Source organism: Rhinopithecus bieti, unplaced genomic scaffold, assembly GCF_001698545.2.
Source record: "Rhinopithecus bieti isolate Rb0 unplaced genomic scaffold, ASM169854v2 scaffold_26546, whole genome shotgun sequence".
NCBI lineage: Eukaryota > Metazoa > Chordata > Mammalia > Primates > Cercopithecidae > Rhinopithecus > Rhinopithecus bieti.
In genome coordinates this window covers 1,342,847-1,363,919 of record NW_016812367.1, presented here as the reverse complement: position 1 = coordinate 1,363,919, position 21,073 = coordinate 1,342,847, and the positions used below count along the sequence as shown (strand labels likewise).

The 21,073-nt window shown below is 40.2% G+C and overlaps 1 protein-coding gene across 5 annotated transcripts in view; it reads left to right on the top strand.

Annotated features, from left to right (window-relative positions):
- Positions 1-21,073, top strand: part of NSD1 (nuclear receptor binding SET domain protein 1) — a 177,671-nt gene that overhangs the window by 100,568 nt on the left and 56,030 nt on the right. For all 5 annotated transcript variants that reach the window (XM_017896072.1, XM_017896073.1, XM_017896069.1 and 2 more), the window contains 6 exons: positions 7,809-7,933; positions 10,847-11,117; positions 12,352-12,461; positions 15,994-16,069; positions 18,260-18,378; positions 19,765-19,908. In XM_017896072.1, the coding sequence (XP_017751561.1) occupies positions 7,809-7,933; positions 10,847-11,117; positions 12,352-12,461; positions 15,994-16,069; positions 18,260-18,378; positions 19,765-19,908 (845 nt within the window). The remainder of the gene's footprint in view (positions 1-7,808; positions 7,934-10,846; positions 11,118-12,351; positions 12,462-15,993; positions 16,070-18,259; positions 18,379-19,764; positions 19,909-21,073) is intronic.

The window sequence follows — 21,073 nt, the reverse complement described above, 5'->3', positions numbered from 1 at the left end:
AAAAAACAAAAACCTACCATCTGTAATTTGTCCCCTTTTTTGCTAAATAGTATTCCAGTGTAGGTATATGCCTAATTTTATTCATTCATTCATTCATTCATTCATTCATTGATTAACATTTGGGCTGTTTCAACTTTTTGGCTGTTTTATCATTTTAGTTGATAGTGTATACTCTGAGGTCTACGGCTATTGCTATACTCATCCAGTATTTGTCATTTATCTCTTTCTTCACAATACAATGACATTTTGTAGTTGTATAGTAGGCATGACATACTGGTTGTGTGGTAGGAATTAGGGCGTATTTGCTGAGAACCTTAGGGGTAGTGTGATTTGGCTCTTGCTTTGTTTGATATTTGCTACATATCCTGTATTAAGGTTTGCATAGTTACTCCTCTCTCCATTGACTTGTGCAGTTTTATGGATTTTGATATCCAGTATCCAAAAGGCCATATTCCTCCTTTGTTCCTGGTATATTCTTTATCTTAGCTTGGCAAATCACTTGCTTTTTTGCCTCACTTTGCTCCTTTGTAGTAACAGTAGGTGAATCCTCCATGCTTTTCTAACTGAAAAGTGCTGTAACTGGGAGAGAACATAGGTAGGGAATTGGCGGGGTAGTTGAGGCAAGAAAGAAAGAGGGGAAACCTAGCAACAGCCAGGAAGCCTCTTTTTATATATTTTTTTATTCTTTTGAGATGGAGTATTGCTCAGTCACCCAGGCTGGAATGCAGTGGCATGATCTAGGCTCACTGCAACCTCGACCTCCCAGGTTCAAGTGATTCTTCTGCCTTAGCCTCTTGAATATCTGCGACTGCAGGTATGCACCACTACGCCTGGCTAGTTTTTGTATTTTAGTAGAGACGGGGCTTCATCATGTTGGCCAGGCTGGTCTCAAACTCTCGACTTCAAGTGATCTGCCTGCTTCAACCTCCCAAAGTGCTGAGATTACAGGCATGAGCCACTGCATCCCACCCAGGAAGCATCTTTTTTAATTCATTCGGTTGTCACCAAGCTGTTTCACTTACAATATGTTACTCTATTTATTTTTTATTTATTTTTATTTTTTAGACGAAGTCTCACTCTGTTGCCCAGGCTGGAGTGCAGTGGCGCTGTCTTGGCTCACTGCAACCTCTGCCTCCTGGGTTCAAGTGATTCTCTTGCCTCACCCTCAGTATATTACTCTATTTTTTATTTAGGGAAAGAATTGATAGACTTTTATTGAAGTGCCAGATAGTAAATTTTTTTATTTTTATTTTTATTTTATTTATTTATATATATTTTTTGAAACGGAGTCTCGCTCTGTCACCCAGGCTGGAGTGCAGTGGCGCAGTGTCGGCTCACTGCAAGCTCTGCCACCCGGGTTCACGCCATTCTCCTACCTCAGCCTCCCGAGTAGCTGGGACTACAGGTGCCTGCCACCAAGTAGAGACGGGGTTTCACTGTGTTAACCAGGATGGTCTCGATCTCCTGACCTCGTGATCCGCCCGCCTCGGCCTCCCAAAGTGCTAGGATTACAGGCGTGAGCCACCGTGCCCGGCCCAGATAGTAAATATTTTAGGTTTTATGAGCCATAAGGTCTCTGTCACCTAATAGATGTATCCAGTACAGAATTTCTCACTTTAATTTCTAGTGTTTTGTGCTATCTGCTGGTTTCATTGTGAGCTGCAAGGAAATAGAGAACTGGAAGATTGAAGCCTAGTCTGAGAAGTTACTCTATGAGAGAAGCAAACCCCACAGGTAGAGTGGAAACAGCAATTATAAGAGGAAACGTGGCCGGGCATGGTGGTTCAAGTCTGTAATCCCAGCACTTTGGGAGGCTGAGGCGAGCAGATGACCTGAGGTCAGGAGTTCGAGACCAGCTGGGCCAACATGATGAAACTCTGTCTGTCTACTAAAAAATACAAAAAATTAGCCAGGCATGGTGGCATGTGCCTGTAGTCCCAGCTACTCAGGAGACAGGCACAAGAATCACTTGAACCCATGAGGTGAAGGTTGCAGTGAGCTGAGATCACATCATCGCACTTCAACCTGGGTGACAAAGCAAGACTCTGTCTCAAAAAAAAAAAAAAAAAAAGAGGAAACGCAACAAGACTTAGCCTATGGAACATGCCAAGAAGAAGACAAAGGAGGGAGACTGTCTAGGATTGAGATCCAATTTGTGTGTGGCGGGTAGTGATGGAGGGGGAAAAGGGGCATGATATGATAGCATAGGGACCTGTTTTAATGAAAAGTGTTCATGGGGAGTTTTGAGAAACTTTGGGATGTAATTATGACCTTGCCACCTCAATAATTAACTAATTTGATGGGTTTGTGTAAGTTACCACCCTGCCACCACTTTGAGACAGGGTTTTGTTCTGTTGTCCAGGCTGGAGTGCAGTAGCACAATCCTAGCTCATTGCAGCCTCGAACTCCTGGGCTCAAGCGATCCTCCCACCTCAACCTCCCAAATAGCTGGAACTACAGGCACGTGCCACCACGCCTAGCTAATTTTTTAACTTTTTGTAGGGATGAGGTCTCACCATGTTCCCCAGGCTTGTGTTTAACTCTCCTGGGTTCAAGTAATCCTCCTGCCTGTGCCTCCGAAAGTACTTGGATTACAGGTGTGGACCACTTTGCCTAGCTGTTTTCACCATTACTTTGAAGAAAAATGTATGCTTTGATATTTTGATCATAAAACATGACAAGATTATTATTTTTTGAGACAGAGGCTAAAGTTCGGTGGCGCAATCTCTACTCACTACAGCCTCCACCTTCCGGGTTCAAGCAATTCTCCTGCCTCACCCTCCTGAGTAGCTGGGGACTACAGGCATGTGCCACTACACAATTTTTGTATTTTTAGTAGAGACGGGATTTTCCATGTTGGCCAGGCTGGTCTTGAACTCCTGACCTCAGGTGATCCACCCATCTCGGCCTCCCAAAGTGCTGGGATTACAGGCATGAGCCACTGCGCCCGACCCGTGACAAGATTTTTTAAAAAGATGTACCTAAGATTCCATTTTTAATCTTTCAATTTTTTTCTTTTCTTTTGATCCATAAAGCAATTGCATATATATTAAATCTTATTCTCCTGCCTTTTGTGTATATGACATATACTTTTGTGTTATTGGGATAATTACATATAATTAATCATATATAGTATTATTATTTTATATTTACAGATAGGGTTTCGCTGTGTCATTCAGGCTTGAGTGCAGCATTCTTGGCTTACTGCAGCCCCTATCTCCTGGGCTGAAGCCATCCTCCTGCTTCAGTCTCCCATGTAGTTGGGACCACAGGTGTGTGGCATCACAGGCAGCTTTTTTTTTATGTTTAGTAGAGGCATAGTCTCACTTTGTTGCCCAGGCTGTTCTTGAACTCCTGGACTCAAACCATCTACTCATCTTGGCCTCCCATGCCTTTTACGTTTTTTGATAATTCTGTTTAGATGTATAGTCTCAGTTTTTTAGCATGAGACAATAAATACAACCATATGATACTGAATTTTTTGAAATTTATGTGGTAGTGCCGATTATATAATATTCTGTTGAAATGTCATTCTGATATTCTACATAATCCATAGATATATTGTTTAAAATGCAGGTTGAGCATTCCTAATCCGAAAATCTAAAATGCTCCAGAATTGAAATCTTTTTGAATATTGACATAATGCCACAAGTGGAAAATTCCACAGCTGACCTCATACAATGCATCAATCAGAACACAGGAACACACAGCACAGTTTATTCAACGTCCCCCAGTGAAAACCATCCTTACAGCCCCTTCAGCTTAGATGTATCTTTTACATTCTTGGCCGGATTTTCCCATGCAATTATACCCATAAAAGGTGATAAAATGGCACACATGCAGGCTGGATGCACCAACAGAAAGTTTTCCAAAATAACCCACATGGGGCAAAAGCCTCCTTGCATTATTCATTGTGTTTTTAAATTAAAAATAATTTTTTTTCCTGATTTGTGGTATAAAGATTTTGTTGAACTTTTCAGAAAGCCTGAAGACATCCCCATGGATAAGAGTAATAAGAAAAGAGGAAGAATTTATGTATTGTGCAGAAAGTAAGTCAGGCTCTTGGAGAAACTAGACAGTGGTGTAAGTGTCAGACATCTTACAGAAGAGTATGGTATTAGAATGACCACCGTGTATGATATGAAGAAACAGGGGGATAACTGTTGATGTTCTGTGCTGAAGGTGATTAACAGAAGTTAATGAAATACAGAAAAATACTACATGAAACTAATAATGAAGATCTCCATTGTATATTGAGAGTGGATCTATCAGTAGTGCAGTGAACACATGCAACTTACTGTGTACTAGTCATGAAATAAAGATATATCATGATGAACTGAAAATTGAAAGGAACTGTGAATATTCAACAGGCTGGTTGCAAAAATTTCTGAAAAATCATGGTATTAACCTTTTAAACATTTGTGGTGATAATAGGGCCAGGAATGGTGGCCTATGCCTATAATCCCAACACTTTGGGAGGCCGAGGCAGGCAGATCACGTGAGGTCTGGAGTTTGAGACCAGCTTGGCCAACGTGGTGAAACCCCATCTCTACTAAAAATACAAAGATTAGCTGGGCGTAGTGGCATGTGCCCGTGATCCCATTACTTGGATCCCAATTACTTGGGAGGGTGAGGCAGGAGAATCAGTTGAACCCGGGAGACGGAGGTTGCAGTGAGCCGAGATCATGTCATTGCACTCCAGCCTGGGCAACAAGAGCGAAAAACTCTGTCTTAAAAAAAAAAAAAGAGAGAGAGAGAAATTTGTGGTGATAAAGCATCTGCTGATCTTGAAGCAGCAGAGATTCATTGGTGATTTTGCTGAGGTTATTGTTGATGAAAATCTGCCACTAGAACCAGTATATAATAATGCTAGTGAAAAACATCACTGTTTTGGTGTTACTGTCCCAGAAGGACACTGCCTACAGCTGATGAGATAGCTCCTACAGGAATTCAGGATGACTAGGACAGAATAACTGTGCTGGGATGTGCTAATTAAGCAGGCATGTGTAAGTGTAAACTTGCTATGATAGGCAAAAGCTTGTGTTCTTACTCTTAGTGATTTCAAGGCATGAATTTATTTTCTTTTCTTTTTTTGGAGATAGTCTCACTCTGTTGTCTAGGCTTAAGTGCAGTGGCTCAATTACGGCTCATAGTAGCCTTGATCTTCAGACTCAAGCATTCCTCCCTGGTGGCTGGGACTACAGCTATGTGCTACTAAGCTTGGCTAATTTTTTTAATTTGTAGTAGAGATGGGGTCTCACTATGTTAACTAGGCTGGTATTGAACTCCTGGGCTCAAGTGATCTTCCTGCATTGGCTTCCCTAAGTGCTATGATTATAGGCGTGAGCCACTGCACTGAGTCCCAAGGCATGAATTTTTGTTTTTTTAAAGTTTGGCTCTGTCACCCAGCTTGGAGTGCAGTGGCTAGATCTTGGCTCACTGCAACCTCTGCCTCCCGGGTTCAAGTGATTCTCGTGCCTCAGCATCTGGAGTAGCTTGCATTATAGACGTGAACCACCATGCCCGGCTAATTTTTTTTCTTTTTGAGTAGAGACAGACTTTCACCACATAGGCCAGGCTGGTCTTGAACTCCTGAGCCACCACACCTGACCCACAGGCATGAATTTCTTACCAGTTCGTTACTATGCTAACAGAAAGGCATGGATATCTAGGGACATCTTTTCTGATTGGTTCCACAAACATTTTGTAGCGGTAGTTGGTGCTTATTTCAGGGAAGCTGGACTGGATGATGACTGTTCCTCCTTGAGAACTCTTCGGCTCATCCTGCAGCTGAAGTTTTATCAAAAATAATGTTTATGCCACGTGCTTTCCTTGAAGTGTGACTTCACTGCCATATGACCAGGGAATCCCTAGATTGATGAAGAGTAAATATAAAAACACTTTCTTGAACAATACGCTGGCAGCTATGAATAGATGTATATGTGTGAAAGGGTTTCAAAAGGAGTGAAGGATGCCATATATGATGTTGTCAGTGCCTGGAACACAGTGACTAAAGGTACAGCTGTGCATGCCTGGCACAACTTCTGACCTTCAACTGTGTTCACTGATGATAATGAACAAGGTGGTGATTTTGATGACCTTCTTCAGTAAAGTGAGAAAAATATGTAACATCCTTACATATGTAAAAAGTATACCTTCAGTTTGTCAGTAAGCTGGAAGAAGTGGATAACAAGAAAGCTTTTAATATCGACAGAGAGGCTCCAGTTTCTTCGTTCAACCATGGTGATAGATCTGAATCAGGGTGATTGTGATAATGAAGATGACATTAACACTGCAGAAAAAGTACCTATAGATGACATGGTTAATGTATGTGATGGGCTTATTGAAGGACCAGAGCAGTGTTCCTTCATAACAGAAAAAGAAATCATGTCAGTTTATAAAATGAGAGCCTTGGGCCGGGTGCAGTGTCTCGCGCCTGTAATCCTAGCACTTTGGGAGTCCAAGGCGGGCAGATCACTTGAGTTCAGGAGTTCGAGAACAGCCTGGCCAACGTGGTGAAACGCTGTCTCTACTAAAAATACAAAATCAGCTGGATGTGGTGGCAGGCGCTTGTAATCCTAACTACTTAGGAGGCTGAGGCAGGAGAGCCGCTTGATCCTGGGAGGCGAAGGTTGCAGTGAACTGAGATCACGCCACTGCACCCCTGCCTGGGTGACAGAGCAAGACCTCGTCTCAAAAAATAAATAAATGAATAAAATGAAATCTTTCTAGACAATACTTGTTGATGAGACAGATGACTTTAGAGGAAACATTTTAAAAAGCCATCCCACAGAATGCCTCTTTATTCCTAGAGGACTTCCTGGCTCCTCAACTGCTTCTGATGATGTTTCTTCTTACCTCATAAAACAAAACAGTATACAGTAACCTTTTAATCAAAACACAGCATCATAGATGGAGACACAAAGCCTGACGTTGTAATTACTGTTTTTTTATGAGCTGATACAAGTATTCTAGTGATGCTACTGTGCTGCTTAGCTACCCTGAACACATTACTTTCTCACTGTATTAATGGCATGTCATATTTTTACTGTTAAGTACTTATGTGTGAATAAGTGTAAGAAAATGTTTGCCTGTCAGTAGCATATAAATTCAGAGGCAGTAATGATGGTAATGCCAAACAACCACAGATATTCCACATGGGTGGCTGAGATAATGACGTTTTTGCTTTCTTATGGTTCACTGTACACAAACTTTGTATAATGCAGAAAATAAATATTTTGTAAAATTACCTTCAGGCTGTGTGTATAAAAGATGTATATAATACATAAATGAATTTGGTGTTTCAACTTGGGTCTCATCCCCAAGATAACTTACTATATATATGCAAATATTCCAAAATAAGAAAAATTCTAAATCACTTCAGATCCCAAGCATTTCAGATAAGGCATACTTAACCTGTAACTCAAGATGTATTTTACCCATTAACCTGTTCTAGATGCTATTTCTTTTTTTTTTTTTTTTTTTTGGGCATATATTGGCTTTGTATGTACAGGTGTCAGTGACTATAAGACCTGGCTTTAAATTTAACCGTTTCCTCGATATTGGATGGGCCACATATATTCTGTAATATACGTATATAAGGTAACACAAGCCCTTTTGTCTCCCCTAGCTCCTTTTGCATATGAGAAAACATAAGCCATTTTGTGCCTTTTGCATCTTAAGCCATAGTCTATTTTACTATGTGGTTTCCCATCTGGTTACTTTTGGGAGTATCAGATGGTCTCATAAAAACAGTGGATTTTCCTGAAGCTTTTTGATTAATATCGAATGTGTTTATCATCTTTTAGCTGTGCGGTCAGAGAAGAAACGCCTTAGGAAGCCAAGCAAGTGGCTTTTGGAATACACAGAAGAATATGATCAGATATTTGCTCCTAAGAAAAAACAAAAGAAGGTACAGGAGCAGGTGCACAAGGTATGTTGCAAAATTTCGGCAAACTCACTGGTCCTTAGGAAACTACAATTTTATCTTCAGTGTCATACTTTACCTTCATGAAACAATAATTTATTTAACTGGGATCTTGTTTTTTATTCTTAGCTTCTAGCACAGTACTTAGGATTTAGTGGTTATTCAGGAAATACATAAATGAGTCTACATATTGTATTTCTTTATGTATATATTTTCCCTCTTTGCCTTCAAAGAATATTTAATGACTTAGGAATATTGTTATGATTTAATCTTAAGTAAATATATAGGATATAAAGTGAAATATATATAGTCTGACCCTAATTTCAAAAGTAAATATATCTTATTTGTCTTATTTTTTAATTCAGTTTTTAAAAAATGCAGTATTTAAGAGACATTTTGACATTCTACCCCTACATAGTTTAATATATAGTTTAAAAATGGAGCATTTGCCAGGCGCGGTGGCTCACACCTGTAATCCCAGCACTTTGGGAGGCCGAGGTGGGCGGATCACAAGGTCAGGAGATCGAGACCATCCTGGCTAATATGGTGGAACCCCGTCTCTACTAAAAAAATACAAAAAATTAGCTGGGCATGGTGGCGGGCGCCTGTGGTCCCGAGCTGCTCGGAAGCCTGAGGCAGGAGAATGGCGTGAACCCGGGAGGCGGAGCTTGCAGTGAGCCGAGATCAGGCCACTGCACTCCAGCCTGGGCGACAGAACGAGACTCCATCTCACAAAAAAAAAAAAAAAAAAGCATTTTCCTTTATAATCAGTTTAACATATTTACATCTTATATGAGATCTGTTTATCTGACATCAACTGTCTTTCAAATTTCACCAATTATCCCCTAACCTTTACCTTTGGATTATTCATACTCAATCTAGGACTGCTCATTGTAACTGGTTGTTATGGTTCTCAGATCACTTTGAATTCAGAATAATCCCTTTTTTCACGATCATGATCATGTCTATAAGAGAGTGACATGTAAAGTTATCTACTTTCTGTATTTGTGTAATTGCTTCCTCATAGGTGTCAGTTAGGTTGTTTTCTCTATCTCCTGCTCTCTGTAAAGTGGAAGATAGAACCTATCAGTTTGATAGATTGAAGTTGAACATTTTTAGCTAGACTGTATCAGAGATGATGATGTGTAATATAGAATTGCATACTAGAGGGTTAAAAAAAGGAATGTTTTATTCCCATCAGCCATTCCCTGAGTTTGTTCTTTCTTTTTTAAAATTGAGACAGCATCTTGCCCAAGCTGGAGTGCAGAGATGCATGAACACGGTTCACTACAGCCTTGACCTCCTGGGTTTAAGCAGTCCTTCCACCTCAGCCTCCTGAGTAGTTGGGACCACAAGTGCACACTACCACACCTGGCTAATTTTTAACAACAATTTTTTTGTAGAGGCGGTGTCCCGCTATGTTGCCCTGGCTGATCTCGAATTCCTGGGCTCCAGTGATCTTTCTGCCTCAACCTCCCAGAGTGTTGGGATTACAGGTGTGAGCCACCATGCTCAGCTTCCCTGATGGTTTTTTTGAAAACCCCAGTTGAAGATCTTTACCTATATCAATAATATTATTAGAGGTTACAAAATGAAGACTTTCAGATTTTATTACTTCTCTATTTTTATTAACTGATAGTCTCTTTCATTAACTGGACTCTGTTATTGTCCTGAAATACTTGAAAGGCAGAATAAGTGCTTCTTTTCTTTCCCATTAATTACCAATTGTAACATTAAAGAGTTTATTAGTAGTTGTTTTAATTGGAAACATTAGAGCAGTCTTTTTCCCCTGCTTTTGAATTATTGTTGTGGACTTATAGCTTCAGTGTCTCGGTCAACTTCATTTAATTTTGATTAAAATATATATATAACATAAATTTTATTATTTTATTCTTTTTTATTTATTTATTTATTTTTTATTTTTTTATTTTTTTGAGATGGAGTCTCGCTCTGTCACCCAGGCTGGAGTGCAGTGGCGTGATCTCGGCTCACTGCAAGCTCTGTCTCCTGGGTTCACACCATTCTCCTGTCTCAGCCTCCCAACTAGCTGGGACTACAGGTGCCCGCCACCATGCCTGGCTAATTTTTTTCATTTTTAGGCAGAGATGGGGTTTCACCGTGTTAGCCAGGGTGGTCTCGATCTCCTGACCTCATGATCTGCCCACCTCGGCCTCCCAAAGTTCTGGGATTATAGGCACGAGCCACTGCGTCCGGCCTATTTTATCCTTTTTTTTTTTTGCGACAGTCTCGCTCTGTCACCCAGGCTGGAGTGCAGTGGCGCGATCTCCGCTCACTGCAAGCTCCACCGCCTCCAGAGTTCATGCCATTCTCCTGTCTCAGCCTTCCTAGAAGCTGGGACTACAGGCGCCCGCCACCACGCCCGGCTAATTTTTTTGCATTTTTAGTAGAGACGGGGTTTCACCGTGTTCGCCAGGATGGTCTCGATCTCCTGACCTCATGATCCGTCCGCCTCGGCCTCCCAAAGTGCTGGGATTACAGGCGTGAGCCACCGCGCCCGGCCTATCCATTTTTAAGTGTACAGTTCAGTGGCATGAAGCACAGTTACATTGTTGTGCAACCATCTCCACCATCCATCTCAATACTTTTTTTCATCTTTCCAAGCTAAAAGTCAATACCCACTAACCAATAACTCCCTTTTCTGCTCAGCCCCTGGCAATTGCCATTCTATTTTCTGTCTTAAGAATTTTCTTATTCTAGATACCTCATATACTTGAAATCATATGATATTTGTTCTTTGTGTCTAAGTAATTTCCCTTAGCATACATAATGTCTTCAAGGTTCATCCACTTTTTGTAGCCCTTGTCAGAATTTCATTCCTTTTAAAGTATGTTACTCTTTTTTACACTTAAATTACAACAGTTTTGGCCTGTGGACTCTATTTTTATTTTTTGTTCTTAGGTAAGTTCCCGCTGTGAAGAGGAAAGCCTTCTAGCCCGAGGTCGATCTAGTGCTCAGAACAAGCAGGTGGACGAGAATTCTTTGATTTCAACCAAAGAAGAGCCTCCAGTTCTTGAAAGGGAGGCTCCGTTTTTGGAGGGCCCCTTGGCTCAGTCAGAACTTGGAGGTGGACATGCTGAGTTGCCGCAGCTGACCTTGTCTGTGCCTGTGGCTCCGGAAGTCTCTCCACGGCCTGCCCTTGAGTCTGAGGAATTGCTAGTTAAAACGCCAGGTAAGGTGGGGTTGGGGTCTCAGTATTTGAGCAGATATGATTAGAGGAAGCAGGAGATTTTAGTATGTTTTGATGTAAAGCCAACATTTTATCTGTATACAATAAACTATCCCCCTTTGTCCTGGGAAATACTTAAAATGATGGCTAATTAGATGTAGTTACTAACCACGAATTGTGGCACGCTATCAAGATGTATTTTTAATAAATATGCTCCTTGCTCCAGTGTTGCTCTTCATGATTGTTGATCAGCCACTGTGTAAATTAACAACCAGGATAACAGGGCTTCAAGAGGGGCGCTGCACATTAGTGGAAAAAGCATTATGCTTCAAGTGCTGGCTCCACCAATCCTTGTGTTACTTGGGAAGTTGTTTAATCTCTGAACTTGTTTCGTCATTTGTAAAATGGAGATCTTAATGTATTAATGTATAATATGATATACCTGACAACATAGTAATTACCAGTTCATTAGAAGTTAATTACCAGTTACTTCTCACTTGATGATTCTTTATATATCACCTGGGGAGAGTTGGATCTAAACATATTGTCTCTAATTCACCTCGTAACTATTGAACATTATAGTCCGTCAAGGAATGGGAAGAATCCTCTTTTCTGTACCCCTTTAAATTTGGATGTAACTTTTTTACATTATCAACAGTAGCTTTTGATGTTACTACTTAAAGAAACGATTCCAATTGTGCTTAAACTAGTTGGGTATAATAAAAAAGATTTTTGAAAGAATAGTAAAGATAGTTATTTCAGTACCTACTACGTGCCAAACTCTATTAAGTCGGCTCTTTTATATAATTCTTGAGTGATCCTATGAACTATCTTTTACCTATTGAATTTTATTTACTTAGGGGCAGAGCAGGAACTGTAATCTTGGTCCATTTATGACCATTATCCAAGCTCTGTTTCACTCTACTTCTTATTTTGTCCTCACCAACAATCGGTTGCTATAGAGTTCTGTCCTTTTGATTTCTCCCTTCGTTATTTTGTGATTTAAAGTCACCACACACACATCCCTCACATTAGTTTGTGCTTGCATTGAGAACTATTTACTTGTTTTGTTTACTAATATTTTATAATAAATAAATTACCCTCCTGCCTCTTCCCATAAGATGATGGGGAAAACATCAAAAACATTGAGATTCATTTTGTGTGGTATACAGATTTTTTAAAAATTAACTTATGCCCGGTTTCTAAATCATCTAATGTAAAGATACATGCATTTCAGGAAATTATGAAAGTAAACGTCAAAGAAAACCAACTAAGAAACTTCTTGAATCCAATGATTTAGACCCTGGATTTATGCCCAAGAAGGGGGACCTTGGCCTTTCTAAAAAGGTATGTTATTTTTGTAAGATGTAAAAGAAAGAAACTCAGGAAATGAGGAATCTTAAAAATGACATTTTGAGTAGTAGTTATAACATCAATGTATATACATATAGAAATTAGTGTGTGTGTCAGCAGGCATACATGATCTGAGAGTTCCTACATGAAAGACTGTTTTGCAGTTGTGTGATCATGTATGTATATAAACTGGTTTCAGGTTTCCTTTCCAAGTGAAAAGATTTTTTAAATGCATTGAAGATTAAGTTTGTGTTTGTTATGATTTCTTTTCTGGGTTCAAATCCTGTTTTCTACTAAACTACTATCTCAAGCACCACTAGTCTACTCTATCCTATTGCTGTGTTGTCGTAGCCCTTTTGTTTTGTTTTGTTTTTTTTTGAGACAGGGTCTGATTCTGTCACCCAGGCTGGAGTGCAGCAGCATAATTTTGGCTCACTATAATCTCTGCCTCCCAGGCTCCCCAGTTCATTTTTTGTATTTTTTTGGTAGAGACAGTTTCAGTTTTTTTTTTTTTAATGTGATAAATACTTTTTGTGTTTTATTCAAGAAATCTAGTGTGATGGCTGGGCACGGTGGCTCACGTCTGTAATCTCAGCACTTTGGGAGGCCGAGGCGGATGGATCACTTGAGGTCAGGAGTTGGAGACCAGCCTGGCCAACATCGTGAAACCCTGTCTCTACTAATAATACAAAATATATATATATATATATATATCTGGGCGTTGTGGTACCTGCCTGTAATCCCAGCTATTCGGGAGGCTGAGACAGGAGAACTGCTGGAACCTGGGAGGCAGAGGTTGCAGTGAGCTGAGGTCATGCCACTGCACCCCAGCCTAGGTGACAGAGCAAGACTCACTCTCTCTCAAAAAAAAAAAAATCCCTGATATTTATCCTCACCCTCTCTCAGATTCCCAGTCTCTTTGAAGTATTAATTATACTTAATAACTCTTTGTCACTGTTGAATTTTTACTTTTGGGGAGGGGGGTTGCCATTTAATTTGGGACCAGAGCAAGAGAAAGTCAGAATTAGTGGTTATGGCTAGCACCAAACTCTGGAGAAAAGTGTCCTCTTGTCTGTTCGGGAGTCTATCCTGCCATCTGACCTGGCCTACTTCATTGTTGAATTCCTGGTTACTCTGAGATATATTTTGTCATAAGGCTAAAGCCATGATTCAGTTCCATTTCAGTTTACCAGGCACACCACCACCTTGTCTGCAGGTGGATTAATCAGTATGTCACAGGTGGATTAATCAGTATGTCAAACAATGAGAAATGATCTGTTCTGGTAGTGCTTTAAGGGTACTCTGGCTTAATGTATATCCACACTAGACTGTATACACAAAGTAAGTTACTAGCATCTTAGTCATATCCTCTAAGAAGTTCTTTGGTCTTTTTCATTCTAAACAGAACAGTTTGATTTTTATTCATATGGTATGATTGTTGTGTGTGTGTGCGTGTGTATTTGTGTGCGTGCTGTTAATTTTTATTTTAAGTTATAAAATTGATTATAATAGAAATGAGAATATTTCCTGCATTATTCTCTGACTGTAGTTTGGGGAGCATTGTAATTATTTTGTTCCACAGCTTTTGGGTAACTGTTAAACAGTGAACTAATGTGTTATCTAAATAAAATGATTGCTATTTTAAAATAATTACAAAATGTATTTTGTGGATTTGTCTAGGAGTCTCGTTTTGTTGAATTGACTACCTAACATTTGCCCATTCATTTTACTTGACATGGTTAGACTTCTGATATATACAGAACATGAGGAGAATTGCAGTCTTATGATTTATTAATATGATAAAATGAGCATTCAGAAATTCACAGCTGTATTTTATCTTGTTTAAGTCCCAAACATTAGGAACTCTACAGCAAGAATGGCCTTTATTATTTATTTATTTATTTGAGACAAAGTTTCGCTCTTGTTGTCCCGGCTGGAGTGCAATGGCGCATTCTCAGCTCACTGCAACCTCCGCCTCCCAGGTTCAAGCGATTCTCCTACCCCAGCCTCCCCAATAGCTGGGATTACAGGGATGTGCCTCCATGCCCGGCTAATTTTTTATATTTTTAGTAGAGACAGGATTTCTCCATGGTAGTCAGACTGGTCTCGAACTCCCAACCTCAGGTGATCTGCCTGCCTCAGCCTCCCAAAGTGCTGGGATTACTGGTGTGAGCCACCGCGCCTGACCAGAATGGCCTTTATTATACTGACTTTTTGTAACCACTAAATGTTGTTTTACAGTTATGATGAAGAATATTATCATTCTTGTAGGAAAAGACATTTGCTTGGGATGGAACTAATTCATACAAATATTAGTAGTGGGTAAATAAAATGTTTGGCTCTTGATTAGACTCCTGATGTTGAGTATTTGTTTTGAGTTTTAATGTTGCTTTAATTTGGATTGATCTGAAGTCATTTTTGGTTGGCATGCCATTCAGTATTTCAGAACTGTTTAATATACAGTTCACCAAGTAAACAGGTCTGTGTCATATCTAATAGCTGAGAATACAATTGTAGGAAGATGGATTATTTTTCTTTTTTCTTTTTTTTTTTTTTCTTTTGAGACTTGCTCTGTCTCCCAGGCTGTAGTATAGTGGCGCGATCTTGGCTCAGGGCAACCTCCGCCTCCCGGGGTCAAACAATTCTCCTGCCTCAGCCTCCCTAGTAGCTAGGATTACAGGCGTGTGCCACTGTACCTAGCTAAATTTTATATTTTTAGTAGAAACGGGGTTTCACCATGTTGGCCGTGGTTGGCCAGGCTGGATTCAAATTCCTGACCTCAGGTGATCTGCTCTCCTCGGCCTCCCGAAGTGTTGAGATGACAGGCATGAGCCACTGCACTCGACCAGGAAGATGGATTTTAAGAACAGGGTGGACTGCCATAAAATTGAGCCTGTACATACCTCTTCTCTTTCTCCACTTCAGTCACGGAAAGCATTGTGTATCTAGTCTATATGTTGGAAATTTCTGGCAAGTCTTTATTTTTTCTTAAGGAGTATGTAGTGTTCACAGGTCTGTTGGAGCTTTTTTTTTTTTTTAAAAAAAAAAGACGGAGTCTTGCTTTTGTTGCCCAGGCTGGAGTGCAATGGTGCGATCTTGGCTCACCGCAACCTCTGCCTCCCGAGTTCAAGCAATTCTCCTGCCTCAGCCTCCTGAGTAGCTGGGATTACAGGCATGTACCACCACTCCCGACTAATTTTGTATTTTTAGTAGTGACGGGGTTTCTCCGTGTTGGTCAGGTTGGTCTTGAACTCCTAACCTCAGGTGATCCACCCCAGCCTCCCAAAGTGCTAGTATTACAGGTGTGAGCCACCGTGCCCAGTCTATTGGAGCATTTTAAAATCTGATTCTTTTCCCCCTGAAGTTTCTGTTCAACCCTTTACTATGGTCATGTTCATGTTTTTAATTGCTAAAACAAGTCAAAATTCAATATCCGTGGCAGCTGACAATTCAGACTTTGGCATATAAAATAAAGGGTTTATTTTTTCATTCCTCTGTAAATGGTGTTGTTTTCACTTATTTGTAGTGCTATGAAGCTGGTCACCTGGAGAATGGCATAACTGAATCTTGTGCCACATCTTATTCAAAAGATTTTGGTGGAGGTGAGTATTTTTGAGATTTAAAAAATGTAATGCAGTAGTAAGTTTGAAGCGCTTTGTCTGTTAACCATAAAAATTGTTACATGTGTAAACCAGACCAATGAGGTACAAGTTTTAAAACTGGTTTGTCCAAAATCTGCTTCCTCAAACAGATAAAATATTCATAAATTGAACATCTACCAGGGCTTTTAGTAGGAATGCTACCTGTAATCTTTTTAAAGCATTACAGAGAGTTAGGTTATTATGTATAGTACTCCTGTTTTATAGAAGAAATGTGAAGATGAGCAAAGAGTATCATGGGAATATTATATTTCATGTGGCCTATGATTATTAAATTTTCTAACAAGTAAATCTAGCAATATGTTAGCTTATTTTAGCCATGTGGCAATTGTAATCCCATAGGTTGCTCAATTTGCTTGTAAGATTTAAAAATAAGCTGCTTTCAAAATAATATCAGGCCGATCATGGTGGCCCACAACTGCAATTCAGCACTTTGGGAGGCCAAGATAAGGTAACACTTGAGGCCAGGTGTTCCATCCAGACCAGGCTTGGCACTTAGTGAGACCCTGTCTCTATCTACAATTAAAAAAAAAATTAGCTGGGCATGGTGGTGTATTTCTATAGTCACAGCTACTTGTTAAGCTGATGTGGGAAGATCCCTTGAGCCCGAGAGGTTGAGGCGACAGTAAGCTGTTGCTCACACCAGGCACTGTAGCCTGGGCAACAGTGAGAGACCATGTCTCTTAAAATAATAGTAGTAATAATAACATCAGCTCTTTTCCTGTATTTTTATATTTCATTTTTGAAATAAAACCTACAACATGAACTTTATCCATTATAAATTTTGTGTAAGTGTTCCAGCTTTTGAGAATTTCAGACCTTTCTGTTGTACTCATACTATATCTTCTTTCAGTGTTAGGCTGCAAGCAGTTTTGATGGCAGAGCTTCTCCAACTCAATCAGGCAGTCAAAAAAGAGCTCATTGAGGCAGTCTTCAAAACTCCACCTTTCATATTGTTAACTAGCATAAATTTCCTAGAATGTTTTATGAAATATCTCTTAGATTCCCCTTGATGTTTCTATAACACTGTTGAAATGTGTTTAATGGAAAGTGCGGGAGGGACTAGAAGAATTTCTCTCTCTCTCTCTCTTTTTTTTTGGTTTGAGACAGAGTCTGGCTGTGTTGCCCAGGCTGGAGTACAGTGGTGTGATCTTGGCTCACTGTAGTCTCTGCCTCCTGGGTTCAAGCAATTTTCTTGCCTCAGCCTCCTGAGTAGCTGGGACTACAAGTGCATTCCAGTACACCTGGCTAATTTGTTTTGTATTTTTAGTAGAGATGGGGTTTCACCATGTTGGCCAGGATGGTCTCGATCTCCTGACCTCATGATCCTCCCGTCTCGGCCTCCCAAAGTGCTGGGATTACAGGCATGAGCCACTGTGCCCTGTGCCCGGCCTCAACTCTCCATCTTAATCCTTTTTTTTTCTTTTTCTTTTTCTTTTTTTTTTTTTGAGATAGAGTTTCGCTCTTGTTATCCAGGCTGGAGTGCGGTAGCGCGATCTCGGCTCACTGCAACCTCTACCTCCTGGTTTCAAGTGATTCTCCTGCCTCAGCCTCCTGAGTAGCTGAGATTACAGGCATGCACCACCATGCCTGGCTAATTTTGTATTTTTAGTAGAGACAGGATTTCACCATGTTGGCCAGGATGGTCTCGATCTCCTGACCTCATGTGATCTGCCGACCTCAGCCTCCCAAAGTGCTGGGATTACAGGCTTGAGCCACAGTGCCCGGCCCTTAATCCATAAATCATATAGTGATTTATATTATTGTCTCCAATCTCGAAGTCTAGGGAGTGGTATCTTTTCATGACTAGTAAAAAGCATTTCTCTTTCATCTATAGGATTTAATTCCTTTGAGGAACTATAAGATTTGTCATTTCAATCATATAATTTAAAATTTCTGTAATAACCTGTACACTTATTATTTAATCTATATGAGGCAGAAGTTACATATATGTAGCCATTTCCCATCTAGTTATGTCATCATGAGTTAGTCTCAATTCTTATTTCCCCCATTTTCCTAATCCACAAAGCTAGAGAATTCAATGAGTTTTAAGGTTGGTTTTTATTCTATTAATAAGAGATTTTGGACATGTGTGTTATTAGCCAGCAAATAACACCTATTTTCCTGTCACAGGCACTTCCAAGATATTTGACAGACCAAGGAAGCGAAAACGACAGAGGCATGCTGCAGCCAAGATGCAGTGTAAAAAAGTGAAAAATGATGACTCGTCAAAAGAGATTCCAAGCTTAGAGGTAATACTCAGTTCTTGATCTTTTCACCTTCTACAGAGAAGCTACTTTTCACACCAGAGGCCACATCCCTCTTTCCATTGAGTTTTCTTGAGAATACTGTTCTACTGAAATGGCTGATGGCCATAAGGAATCTTGGAGGAAAAGTAGAGCCTTATCCTAATAATAAGGCAAGGCATGTATTGCAGCTGTCAATATGGTCTTTTTAAAAGATCATCACATCCTATGCTGTAGATGTCCAATCAGGTATATAATAGTTTCATCGTTAAGTAAACTTGTAAAACCAGAGAGCACAATATCAAGTCAATATATGATCTGAAGGAACTTAGATACTGCCCTGTAAAAGTTGAGACTGGCCAGGCGCCGCGGCTCATTCCTGTAATCCCAACACTTTGGGAGGCCGAGGTGGGAAGATAACTTAAGGTTGAGAGTTCGAGACCAGCCTGGCCAACATGGTGAAACCTCATCTCTACTAACAATATAGAAATTAGCTGAGTGTGGTGGCGTGCGCCTGTAATTCCAGCTAATCAGACAGAGGCACAAGAATCACTTGAACCCTTGAGGCAGAGGTTGCAGTGAGCCGAAATCATGCCGCTGTACTCCAGCCGGGTGACAGAGTGAAACTCTGTTTTAAAAGAAAAAAATTAAGACTGCTGGCTGGGTGTTGTGGTGGCTCATGCCACCCAGCTTTTTCGGAGGCTAAGGTGGGAGGATCATTTGAGAACAGGATTTCGAGACCAACCTGGGAAATACAGTGAGACCTTGACTCTAATTGAAAAAAAAAAAAAGCAAATTGAGAGTGCTGTGATTAGCGGGGAGATTTACTTGCTTATTTCTTGAGACCATCAGCTACTTAATCTTAGGACAATTTTTATGAATATCGGCCTTCAGGAAACAAAAGATTTAAAACCATTTACTTGCAAAGCATCAGTGCAATCATTGATATTATCTCTGGGTTTCCAACTCAAGTTAAAAGAGAGAAGTCAGGTCAGCATCACACATTATGATGCAGAATGTTTCTTTCCAGGACAATCTGAATAGAATGCCCAAGAGGGGCATTATTTAGGAAACACTGATCTTGGAAGGACAAATAAGTAATCAAATAAACTTAAGAATGTTTTCTCTCCCTTAGTGAAACCTTAAAATGGAACAGCTCAGAAAGTTCCAGTGGAACAGACAGCCTCAGAGCAGTTAGTGGCAGGGCATGAGGCGCCCACTACCCGCCCAATCACAGCAGGGTTAGAACTAACATTGCATGCAGTCCGCCTGAGTGATTGGCTGAACATCTGTAAGTGCTTAATGGCTAGACAAATAGCAGCCCAGAGGGAGGGGGTCAAATGGAAGAGACATCAATAATACAGATGTGGGACATTATTTTTTCTTTGCAAGGGAGAACTAATGCCTCACAGGACGGCCGCAAGCCCCAAGGAGACTGTTGAGGAAGGTGTGGAACATGATTCTGGGATGCCTGCCTCTAAAAAAATGCAGGGTGAACGCGGTGGAGGAGCTGCACTCAAGGAGAATGTTTGTCAGGTAGAGAAATGTTTGCCAACTTGTGTTTTCATTGCATGTTCATCTTTAAAGGGAAACCCACTCCATCTCTATGATGGTTTCTTGGTAGAATAACAGTGCTTTTGGATGATCCCAGTGGAGTCACTTTCTTTAAGGATTTGACCCTTTTTTTCTCCCCACAAAGAAAGATACTTGGAGAAATAGTTTAGTGTTGGTGAACCACCTGCCCTTAAGGCCCATGAAGGAATATATGCCGTGAAACAAGTCTGAGATGGAATATGCGAATCTCTGGTTGCTTATTCAAATATAATTCTCCAGTACTTCTCATGGTGTCAGAATCTTTGGGTTTGTAAGGAACTTTTCAAGGGTAATTTTAGCTTTGAGATATTTTTCCTTTAATGTGATGACTTCAGAAAGCCTACCACCTATATTGTTTTATTTATTTAATAAATAGTTATACAGTATTTACTGTGTATGAAGTATTGTTCCAAGCACTTTGTAAATATTACATTATTTAGTCATCCTAATAATCTCCTAAGTAGAGTTCTGTGATTATCCCCATTTTGCAGATGAGGAAACTAAATTACAGAGAGGATAAATAACTTGCTTATATTCATCAGAGAACCCTGGATTTAAACCTCAGCAGTCTGGATTTAGAATCTCCCTCTCCTTTTTTCTAACCTTTAAGCTCCGTTGGACTTGGTTGGTTTAGAGTCTTCACCATTGTGTTGGATTGCCTCTCTGTGAGATACGGGATTCCACTTTATTGTTAAAGAGACTTTTAGTCTTTGTGAGTAGAGTCAGTGACCATTTGAGTATTTTTTTAATGGTCTTGATTTACCTATGTAATTCTTAAAATTTGGTATATAAAAACTTGAAGATAGGTGATGTGCAGTGGCTCATACCTATAATCACAGTGCTTTTGGAAGCCGAGGCAGCAGGATTGCTTGAGGCCAGGAGTTCTAGACCAGCCTGGGCAATACAGTGAGACCCCTGTCTCTGTTGAAAAAAAATTTGTCTTTTTAAAAAAATGAGCCAGCTGCAGTGGCTCATGCCTGTAGCCCAAGGGGTCAAGATTACAGACTTTTCTTTTAAGTAAACAAAAACTTGAGGATATTAGTTCGTTCGTTCGTTCGTTCTTTCCTTCCTTCCTTCTTTCCTTCCTTCCTTTCTTCTTCTTTTTTTT